The sequence below is a fragment of the Coenobita brevimanus genome, chromosome 60, assembly GCF_032717465.1.
Source record: "Coenobita brevimanus isolate Jiangsu-jjx chromosome 60, ASM3271746v2, whole genome shotgun sequence".
NCBI lineage: Eukaryota > Metazoa > Arthropoda > Malacostraca > Decapoda > Coenobitidae > Coenobita > Coenobita brevimanus.
This window is the reverse complement of record NC_137013.1, coordinates 41,698,135-41,710,240: the sequence shown is the minus strand read 5'-3', so window position 1 is coordinate 41,710,240 and position 12,106 is coordinate 41,698,135. Positions and strand designations below refer to the sequence as shown.

The window sequence follows — 12,106 nt, the reverse complement described above, 5'->3', positions numbered from 1 at the left end:
AAGTGAAGAACCCTCAACGCACTAAACTGGGTTGGGACGTAATCCTGGAAACCACTAAAGCATCAAGCAAATTAACACAGACTTCACTAATAAAAAAGAAAAGGAAGCACTTCTGTATTCTGTTGCACCATGGCAGAGGGATATAAGCCCCTCTTTACGGTACCTTCTGATGGAGTAGTGGTCAGAATTGTCTCAGTGGGATGGTCTCGTATAAATCTGATCGCCATGAGATGACGAGTCTATTTTATCATGTTATGCCATCAAGGGAAGTAGGATGCCCATCTACCCTTAAATATGTCTTGGAACACAGCAGCCAAGCCTCGAGTCCTTAAACCTTGCGGAGGAGGGCAGTATATGAGACTGGCTTTTATCCTGTCCCCCCCTGACTTTAACACAGGCTTGCCCCAGGCCTCTATGTTCCTGTTTATATGTAGTATATTTAATAATCTTTCTCAACTCTTTTCCCAGCTGGGCTCATGTTCTGGGGAGAAGGAAAAACGACACGGACAGTGAGCAAAAACCTGAAAATGTGCCCCATCCATGAGACTGTTTCTATATTTGTCACAGGTAAGAGGGGAGAGGAAAAGGTGAGGGGAAGTTAGAATTGCTGTACCACAAAATGATGGGGATAACTGGAAAATAGAGGAGAAACGTAAATGGAGTGAGTGTGAGTTAAATATGAGAAACAGTGAGAATGATTGAAAAGATGAGAGGATAAGGGCAAGGATGAAAGAGACAAAAAAAAGTGAAAAGGTTAAATGAAAAGCGAAAACAAAACAGACTGAATGAACAGGTGAGGGAAATACTGATAAAAATGAGAAAGTGGATGAGAAATACATGAAATAAGGGCGGGTGAGATAAACTCTGATAAAGTATGGAAATAATGTAGTAAACTCTCAATTATCCGACCTTGCAATATCTGATGCTGCTGGCTTGACTCTATTAATGCAATATCTGGCGAAGTTATGCAACATCCAGTGCCAAAACAGGATGGACGCAGCAGTTCTATGCAACATCTGGAGTTGAGATATATCAACTGGCTCAAAAGTGGTAGCCAACCAGTGCTGTATTACTGTACTGTATCATTATTTTATTGTATGTATATGCAGGAGGGGGGAGTGAGTTGGGGGGAGGGTAGTCAAATCGTGGGTGACAAAGCGACTTGGAGGCGTTGTCTGCGGCCACCCTTTGTGGGATTAGGACATCGGGCTATAGACAGATAGATAGATTTTATGCTTAGTTTGCATCATTTACTTACAGGGAAAGTTTTTAGAATAGAGGGTCGAGATAGATAGTAACACAGTATCAGGCTCAAAGCCAAATGTTGAGCAGATGGGGGGTACTACACAACATCCGGTGTTTCACATAATCAGCATAAGAAGAGGCTGAATTACATTGGATAACTGAGAGTTAATTGTGTAAGTTAAAAGTGAGAAAATTAGTAAAGTCAGTAAGAGTGACAGAATGAGAATGGGTGAGTGTAGAGATGAGACAGGAAAAAAAAGAAAGAGAAAGAAATGTATTGTGATGTAAGGGAAAAGTGAGAAAAAATAAAACCTGAATATGACAGAGGGAATGAGAGTGACAGCAGAGGTGAGAAAGAAGAAAAAAGAGGGTGAGAAAGAGAATGGGAACTGGAGTAAACCGGCAGAGCTGAAAGAGCGTGTGAACATGAATATAAAACATGGGACAACCAAGAGAGGTAGGATAGCATGTGACTGTTCCTGAGAAAGAAATATGAGTTAGTGAGAAAATAACTATCCGAGAATGGGAAAAAACAATGATAAGTGAGAGAAACAGAGGCAATAATAAAATGTGAGAAAGGGAAGCAATAATAAAAAGTGAGAAAAAGGGAAGCAATAATAAAAATGTGAGAAAGGGATAATAATAAAAAGTGAGAAAGGGAAGCAATACGGTAATAAAAAGTGAGAAAGGGATGTAATAATGAAAAGTGAGAAAGGGAAGCAATAATAAAAACGTAAGAAAGGGATGCAATGATAAAAAAGTGAGAAAAGAAACCAATCAAAAAAACTGAGAAAGGAATGTAATAAAATGTGAGAAAGGGAAGCAATAATAAAAAAGTGAGAGGGGGATGCAATAATATAAAAAGGTGAGAACAGGATGCAACAATAAAAAGGTGAGAAAGGGAAGCAATAATAAAAGAAAAAAAAGGAAAATTAAGCAATGATAAAAAAAAAGTGAGAATGGGATGCAATAATAATAAAAAGTGAGAAAGGGAAGCAATAATAATAATAATAATAATACAAAAAAAATGAGAAAGGGAAGCAATAATACATGAGGGGAGAAAGGGAAGCAATAACAAAAGAGAATGGAAAATAAAAATAAACAAAAGTGAGAAAGTAATTGCTAAAGTGATTGTGTGAAAACTGTGGTGAGAAAGCAGAAGTGTGGAAGTTTGTGGAACTGTGATGCTGTGTGAAAAGGGCAAGTTTGATAAAGTGTGTGGCAGCATGAGAAAATGATGTGAGAAAGAGAGGATGGCACTGCAATGGAGAAGAAAATAACTCATAAAAAAAAAAAAAATTAACTGATGGCAGACAAGAATGATAAACACAGAAAATACCAGGACAGAAACACAAATGAAAACTGTCAGGAGGTGGGGAGAAAGAACGAAGAGACATACACATGGAGAAAGTGATGGCATGAGGAGGAATGGGCGAGAGTAAAGAAAAAAGGAATAAGAATGTGGCAAGAGGTGAACAAAGGGAAACACAAACAAATGAAGAAAATGATGGCATGAGAGAAAAAGACAAATACTAAAAAGAGAAAATTATAACAAAATGGGAGTAAAAAAAAAAAAAGAAAGAAAAAGAAAAAGAAGGCAGCAAGAAGATGAAAACAAACACTGAACAAAGAAATTTATGCCAAGAAAAAAGTGAAAGAATAGATGGCAAGAAGATAAAAAGAGAGAGACTAAACAAAATGACAGCAAGAGAAAACACAACAAAAAATGTGGCAAAATGAGAAAGAGGGAACACTGCAAAAAAAAAAAAAAAGGCAAAAAGAGAAAGATAGAAATAATGAATAAAAGAAAAACTGGCCAAAAGCAAGATGTGCTGAAAGAAACGTAAGGTGACAATTAAGAAAACAACTAAAAGGATGACGTCATGGGGAAAAAAAAAAAAAAAAGGGGGGGGGGGCAGGGAGGAAGAAACATTGAAATTAGGGAATACAGTAATGGAATAATGACACAGACTGAACAACATGGCCAGAATGAGAGAGAGAGAGAGAGAGAGAGAGAGAGGTAGGGGGGGGGGGTTATGGGTCAGTGGCAGTCTCAGCAATCATTCAGCGCATCCTGCCGAGGCTGACACGTGACACACAGGCACACGGGAGCTGAGACTCAGCTGACCTTTACCAGAAAAACAGATAGATAGCACAATAAACAAACAAAAAATAATGGAAATTAAAAAAAAAATGGATGGATAAACAAACAATAAAAATAATGGAAACAAAATCATAAAACAGACCTTGTTCTGTATCAGGGATGTGTTCCAAATATCACAATTTTCTCCTTAAAATGATGATAAAGATAGAAAAAATTGTCAGATCAGCTTTGTAAGTAGAAAAAAAATATGAACAGGCCTTTTTTGTCATTCCTGTGTACTGTACTTAAAAGGCAAAAAATTATATTAAAAAAATAGGCAACCTATGATGAGGGCTTACGATACTCAAGTAAAAATGCGATGGAGGGCTACAAATGACGGGATGCATAGGCTGTGTGGCCTGGATGGACAGGAAGGGGCGGAGATGAGTGGTGATGAAAGCACTTGCAGGAAGGTTTGTCAAGGCCACCTTGGATCAACTATGGGATTAGGCAGGGTAACAGAGAGAGAGAGAGAGAGGGGGGGGGCAGAGGGGGGTGATGGGACACACAGTACATTCTCATCATGTCACTTTCTTCTATGTACTGCACTTTGCTATTACATCCACAGTAAATTACAGAAAAAAATATGTGTCAGATGTCCACTAAAGCTGACTTTTCAATTTCTCCCAAACTGCAGTACAGTACAAAGCCATAGTCAAATGTGGGACTCAAACCTAGGCCCCACAAGACATCAATCCAAAACATAACCACTAAACTAAGAGAAGCATTATACTGTACTCCTCATGACCAATTCATTCACCTTAACTTGGCAAAATCCTTTTGCAACCTTTTTCACATAGCTTTATAGTAGAATAAGACAATAATACAGCTTTGCAACCTTTCCACAGTATTTCTCTAACTAGCATTTTATCTTTACCAAAAAACTCAGTATTCAAGATGGTAACTTTTGGCCAAACTAAAGTGCACAGAGTATACCAGGCTTTACAGGCATTTATAATACTGCTCATTACACTTACAGTTTTGAAGTCATGGATGAAGCGTCCTTTATGGCCAAAGCCAAAGTCTGGAACCCTGATTTCCTCAAATCCCTCATCAGCCAGGTCCAGGTCAAACTCTTCCTTCAAGAGTGGCTGTGAATGGCCCCACTCAAAGTTGTCATCCTGGGGAGATAAAAACAAGGTGGACATGTTATGCAGTGTGGGCAAGTAGTAGTGGAAGTGATATACCAACCTTCAGGCAACTTGTCACTTAAACCCTGCCCCTTCACCTACCGCCAAGAGAGTGGAGGGCCATAGACTTTAGGCCACGGCTTCAGGAAGGGAATGGGGATTATGAGACAAGATGCCTGACAATGGGTATAGCAGCAGCATCTGTCTGTGAATTACCAAACACTCATTTACAGTGCCCAGAACTTCTAAATGACTGTTACAAAGAGAAAAATTCTTAAAACTGCAGTATAACCTTCACTTTCACATCAACAAGACTATTTTAAGTACCAGTATGAAGAAAAGGTGTAAATGCATCAGTGTACAGTACCAGACCACAGCCATCACCAGTTTCTGACGTCAACAACCTGTCAATAAATATAAGGTCTCTACCTAATATAAATAATAAAAAAAAAATTGCAATAATCAATCTCCCCTCCTTTGATATACTTTACATTAATCTACTGAAATCATTTGAATCTCCCTTTATTTTTCAATTTTTTACGTTCACATTTAGTCTACCCTTCCTCCATTGAAATAATTTACACCTGCTCCACTCAAATACACTCCCATATCTGCCCTCCTTTACAGATTCTGAATACAATGTACTTCCTTTACAGTATTCTACTTATAAACTCTATATTTTATATTAGTCTGCTGTAACATTTTATTCCTAACACAATTTGATAAAGACATCTTACATTTACCCTCCTTAGGAATATTTTACATCTACCCTAATTTGATTCTCTAAAAATATGTTTTTTTGTGTGTAACCAATTCTGGATATAGGCTTCACACCCTGTTCCCAAGGTCCAGTGGTCCTCCTATATACTATTTACCTCCAAAGTTCACCATTTGGGTGATAACACCCACCATGCAAAATAAATATACGCTAGGGTTGTCCCATACAGGACTGGTGTATTGGTATTACTGGGGGAGTTTTTATGACATGTCAGCAGGGTTTCTGGTAGATCAGTAATGTCTGCTTTAACAAAGGTCAAAACCTTAAACTGTTCCCCGCCCCCAGTCAAGATTCAAACCTGGGTCGACTGGGATTGCAGGCCACCTCTCTAACTACAATATTATACACTGGTCTCCTTTGTAAAACTTGGGATAAACTGACAGGAAATGCTTAAAAATATTCTACATCTACCCTTCTTTGACTCTGAAATACCAGCATCCTGAGAAACTCACAATAAACGTACAAAACTAAGGAAAAAGAACCGCCAACAACCATCCCTGTATGACATTCCACTGGTGCTGCAACTGGAGGCATGAAACTTGCTGTGGGAGTGCCCTACTAATGGGCTAAACAGCCATCTCGTACAAGCACATCCACACAAGTAAGTAACCGTGGGAGTGCATGGGAGTGGTGAGTTGTATGTTGAGATGTGTGTGTGTGTGTGTGTGTGTGTGTGTGTGTGTGTGTGTGTGTGTGTATGCATGCACATATGTGCAAGTATGCATGAGAGAGAGAGAGAGAGAGAGAGAGAGAGAGAGAGAGCAACTGAGCTGATGAGCAGGCATGAGTATGTAATTCTCTTTCTCTCTCTCTCTCTCTCTCTCCCACACACGCACACTTCACACTCTGGACCTGGTAGGCATACATGATCAAAAAAGTATCTTTACACTTTCCAGACTTTACATTCTGAAACCATGGACAAGGCATCAGAGAATGTTCTTCAGTTGCTTTTCCCTAACATGTACAGTATGCCTGTTATTACTATCAACACCTTGTAAAGCACCAAATTTACAAAACATGTAAAATATACTATTATTCAGAACTATCTGGCTTAAGAAAATACTAACAGCAGCAACAATAATTTTGAAACCATCAGCCACCTGCACAGAGATACTTTTTTGACTGGGTGTACACATAAATGTTTAAAAAACAGTCAGCAATATTCTGATAGACAATACGATAAGGGATGATCGAATATGAAAAATGTTGAAGGGTCTTACACATTACCAGTTCTATGTTTCATAAATGTTTCAGTTATATAAGGTCTTCTTAATGTTACACTTGCTACCCACTGATAATTATAGTCAACATTTGAGTAGGCCTCATAGTAAAGGGGTTAATGAAGGTTATGGTAAAAAAAAAAAAAAGTTTGGAAAAAAAAATGAAGTACAGCAGTGTTATCAAACTGAAAGGGGTAAATGGTGTGATGTGGATTACAAGTGACATTTCCTGACATATATGTTAGTAAACAAGTCAAACCCTGCATGGTAAACAGAACCAAAAAGTCCCAATCCTTAATCTATCCTATTTCCCTCATAGAAAAACTTTTGGCATATACTGTACTGCATGTAAACACACACACACACACACACACACACACACACACACACACACACACACACACACACACACACACACACTGCATGCCCTTACAGAGTTACATACACATAATCTCTCTCTCTCTCTCTGTTGACAACACAGCACAAACCCTCCCCCCTCCTCATATGGTTGCTAGGAAACGTCCCTCCCTTACTCCTCTCCCTCCCTTCTTCCCTTGCCCTCTCTCTCTTCTCTTCCTCCTCCCTCTCTCCCTTTCCACACCCCCCAGTCCCTGTCCCTTCCCTCCCTACCTCTTTCCCTGGTCATTTTCTTTCCTCCCACTCTGCGTCAATGCAAGCTTCCCATCCTGCCTTCTCTCTTCCTACCCAGCCCCTTCCTCTTTACACTCTCTCTCTCTCTTTCTCTTCCCACATCTCTATCCCCCCCCTTCCCTCCATCTCTCCCTATGCCTCGCCCACACATTCTCCTTACCCCCTCCCTCCTTCTGTAAGCCAAGTCAAGCTGTCCTCTTTTTATCACTTGCTCTCTCTCTCTCTCTCTCTCTCTCTCTCTCTCATATTTTGTCACTCTCCATCCCTCTTCCTCTTCACTATTTCCCTCCACACCATTTCTATATTGCCTCTTTCCTCAACTTTCATCATCTGTATTCACCTGCATTCCCCATTCCCCTCCTTTCTTTTCTCTCTTCTTCATACCTTCTTTAATTCTCCTCTAACCTTTTTCCCTCTCTTAATCCACACTTTTCTTTATCCATTCTTTGGTCTTCTCTCTTCCACAATTTATCCCCTCAATCCCACTCTCCCTTATTTAAACTTCTTTCCATTGATTTCTTTCTTCTCTCCCTCCCTTCTTTTTAAATTCTTTCTTTGTCCTTCTACCCCTGTCTTGACTTGTCCCTCCTTCCAATACCCTTTCTTTCTTCTGTTCTCCTTCTTCCCATAGTTACATATGCTGCCCTTGTCTTATTCTAGTAGTTTAGTCACACCCTTGTTGGAGCTGTTTAACATGGATCAACTGGCTTACTGCACTTATCCTCTCATCTTAAGCTCTCTCTTTCAATACCCTTTTTTTTTTTCCTTCTATATTTTTCTCCTTCCTCTTCTTTTTTTTATGCAGCTGTTAATCCTGTTCTTTTTTTTTTTTTCTCTCTCTCTACCTCTCTTCCTTTTCTCCACCCTTCCTTCCATCTTCCATACCGTTATCTTCCTCCTTCCCTCACTCTCTTCTTATCTATGTATCTCTCTCCCAACTCACCCAACTCAGTCACTAATTTTGTCATCCATATTCTTTCCCTCTCCTTGCTTCCCTCCATTCGTTATCTTACTTCTCCCTCTCTCTCTCATTTCCACTCCTTCCTCCAACTTCCTCCCATCCTCCTTCAATTTCTCTCTCCACTCCTTTCTTTCTGTCCTTTTCTTTGCCACATTCCTTTCAATCTGCTTCTCATCTCTATTGTCTTTCAGGGTACACTCTTTTCCTTATAATTCTAAATATTATGCTCACAACATTTTAATTACTGGCTGATATTACTTCCAATCAACTTCTGTTTTCTTTCTATCTTTCCATTCAATTTTATCTTTTTCTTTCAGCACTATAGTATCTTGTTTTCTTACATATATCTCTCCATTTTCCAAGCCTCAATCTCCTATTTCTCTCAATTATTTTCTCTATTAACTTTCCTTGAATAATTTTTTTATCATTTCTCAAATTTCTAAATGCATTCTTATTTCCCTACATTTTTATCTCATTACTTTCCATTTCTCCCCCTTCCTTGTCCTTTTAATATTTCCACCTTATATTTTCTTAGTTTCTGCTTTTATCTGTCAAACATTTTTCCACACCTTCCTTGTCCATTTAATATTTCCAACTTATATTTTCTTAGTTTCTGCTTTTATCCGTCAAACATATTTCCACTAGATGCAGTTATGTTATCCTTGCCTTCAATTAAACTCTCACTCTCTCTCTCTTGCAGAAAATAAGACCAGTTTAAACATTTTAAAAAATAAATACAAGGCATTACACTAACAAATTACAGAGAGAGAGAGAGAGAGAGAGAGAGAGAGAGCACACCGGCTGATGGGATCTAATAGGCAGGATAACCCTTTCTAACCCTTATGGCTCACTGGCATAGAGACCATATCATCAAGCTCACAGCAAGAACAGGATGTAAGGTTACTTTATGAGAGAGAGAGAGAGAGAGAGAGAGAGAGAGAGAGAGAGATTGTATATGCAGTGTGGCCCTGGTATTCTCATCTAGGGGCGAGTCACCCATGGCCACCACAATAAGAAAATGAAAACGTCAACACAGCCCAGGACCTGATGCAACCAACACACATACAAGCCACAGAATGCACAGTTATTCACCACAGCTCAGAGTCACTATAGCTGGTGTATTTCATAAGCCTTGGCAATGAGTTGGGAATGAATCTCCTTGGTTACTAACTAAATCAACTGTCTAATCTGGCTACACTTTGCCATTAACTGAACTAAAAGGCACTAGGGATGTTTATTATAAAAGATTAAATGTGCTATAGCATTCATGGACACTTTTTTGCTTCCTCACCCACACAGTGAGAAAAAATTAGCCTTTTTTCAGAATGTAGTCCAAACAAAGGCATTCTAGTATTCAAATAAGATCTTTTGTATCATTTTGGTAACTGGAAGTTAGTAGTAAGGGCTGATGTAGCAGGTTACAAGGGTGAAACTGGGAACTCTGTGCTTGATGTTGGAAGAAAAAAAAAAAAAATTTATTACGGTTATAAATTATACAGCATTGCACAAATCACCTACAACACAATGCCTGGCCGGGTCCGACATCGGACACTGTAGGGCAGTGGAAACCGTTAGCAAGACAGTTAAGCTGCACAAAGTCCACTCCCTTATTATACAAAAAAAAGTAGCTCCTAGACCTGTTAGTGCACTAATGTAAGAAGATATCGAATATTCAGTCCAAATGTGTATCAGAATCCCATAACACAAATGAATACAAAGAATATTAAATACGGAACCATGAATATACACTACAGGTAGGATATACAGTATATAATGATGCAGTAAAATTTTTAATTCATACATCTTGGTGCATAATAGTTTGGATATGAAATTTTACCTGCAATTTCCTGCTGTGCCACAACCTGTACTAACTTCCTTATAATTCCTGGTACTGGTATGTTCTGCACAAATGCATGCAAATATTTGGTTTCTATGCTTTTCTTTCTGCTATTTCCTGTTAACACAACATGTCCGTTATATCGGGGTCTTACTATACTGTACAGTACAGTACTTAACGACTAAGCAAATTAGACAGCATTATAATGGTTAGCCCCTTGAATCCAGTGATGGCTTTTACTGATTTACTGCCAACATGATAACACATAATGGAATACTGCACCGCAAATGATCCGCTATGACAAACATATCATCAACCATGTACAGAACCTATGGCACAACGCCACAGCGGCAGATGTTTATCTGTGTTCAATGGGTCTGCTCAGTGACAGAACTAGGTTGGGCAACAACAACAACAACAACAATTGATTTACTGCAGCCTGCTCCAAACAATCTTATTCTGACCAGGGGACAAATGTTCTGAAAAGCTAAAAGATGGCAATAGGTGACCCCTTCAATTTAATAAATCTCTCATGTTTAGTAACTCGTGCTGGAATGGGAAGAATAAATTTTAAAAAAACTCTGTATAAAAGAGGTGATAAAAACTGGGACTAAACTTGACAGTGTGCTTGCCATATCATTACACTTGTTCTTGCTGAAAGTTTTATTGCAATTATTGTCATATCTATCTTCAATACATCATCAGTGGATGGGTTATATAATGCCAACCACTGTCCTTGGTTCATCTGCTTATATGACTAAGTTTGGTAAGGTAAGCCACTTGGTCATTCACTGGTAGAAATATTGCAAATATATGGTGACTTATTTTAATATATAATTAAGCTAAACTGAATACAGCCCATGACTATGTGTGAACTGCTTAACCAATAAGAGAGGCATCAGTAACAGTTCTATACTAAGAATTTAACAGCACTTCCTCCAAAGCTTACCTTGTAGATGGATGGGTTTCCTCCAAGGAGCATCTTCGGGCTGCCAAGAGATGCAAAATTGCTGCGGTCATAAGGGATGCTACAGAAGCCACGGAAGCGAGCCATCTGAAGAGACATATTAAAGGGTTAGTAGTGGATATTATGAGTATTTAAAGGAATATATTATGACACCCTTAGGAAGCAGAGTAAGGCAAACATATTTTATTAAATAACACCTGAATGAGACGGCCATGACACGTTTCTGTACAGACAGTCTGGTATAGAGCCAACCATAAGTGAAAACATGCGAGTGCTGTCTGTTGTTGATACACTATGTGGATGGAGTACTGGGGTTCAAGGAATCCAAATCTATGCCCAGAGTTATATACAATTACCATTTTCCCTTTCTCTTTCTCTCTGTCACTCTCTCACACACACACACACACACACACACACACACACACACACACACACACCACTGCCACAATCTCAGGCACCACAATCCTTCTCTGTTCTCCACCACACCCATTAATGTTTACTGTCATTTTGCTCTCATTACTCCCTTGCATCAAACTTCTAAATATTCTTTCCATCACACTTTATTCCTCTGCCACTTGCTAGCATTCTTCTACTCTCATTCCTTAAATTATTTTTCCCATTCACACCCATGTTACTGCAACTCTTTCCAAAATATGGTAATAACTAGAACAAAATAAATATAATAAATATAAGTAAAAACTACTACACTGCATGTAATTTATCAAAACTAACAGCACCTTTTGTTGTATATGCACTCTGAATACCTTTTATAACAATATTTCCAATCAATCAGTACTCAAATTATTTTACTCCAGGTAACTAACTACACTACCAGGTACTGTACTGTATGCCATAAAAAACATCTTAACACTACAGAACTATTTGCAATAAACTTTTAGATGTGTGTGTGTGTGTGTGTGTGTGTGTGTGTGAGGGGGGGATATGATGGCAACAGCTGAGGCATCAAGTTCCTTATCACACACACACACACACACACGCACACACACACACACACACACACACACACACACACACACACACACACACACACAAATACAAAAGATGCTTACTACATCTGGTAATTAATATGTGACAGTTGTGAATGCTCCATTTATGTAATATGACTGACTCTCTCTCTAGTAGCAATAATATTTAAGTATTACATCAAGTTGAG

General features: G+C 38.8%; 1 protein-coding gene across 1 annotated transcript in view; it reads right to left on the bottom strand.

Annotated features, from left to right (window-relative positions):
- Positions 1-12,106, bottom strand: part of LOC145403050 (integral membrane protein 2C) — a 48,483-nt gene that overhangs the window by 17,146 nt on the left and 19,231 nt on the right. The window contains exons 3-4 of the mRNA XM_080274895.1: positions 10,915-11,019; positions 4,366-4,509 (exon numbers count right to left, since the gene is read on the bottom strand). Coding sequence (XP_080131021.1) covers positions 4,366-4,509; positions 10,915-11,019 — 249 coding nt within the window. The remainder of the gene's footprint in view (positions 1-4,365; positions 4,510-10,914; positions 11,020-12,106) is intronic.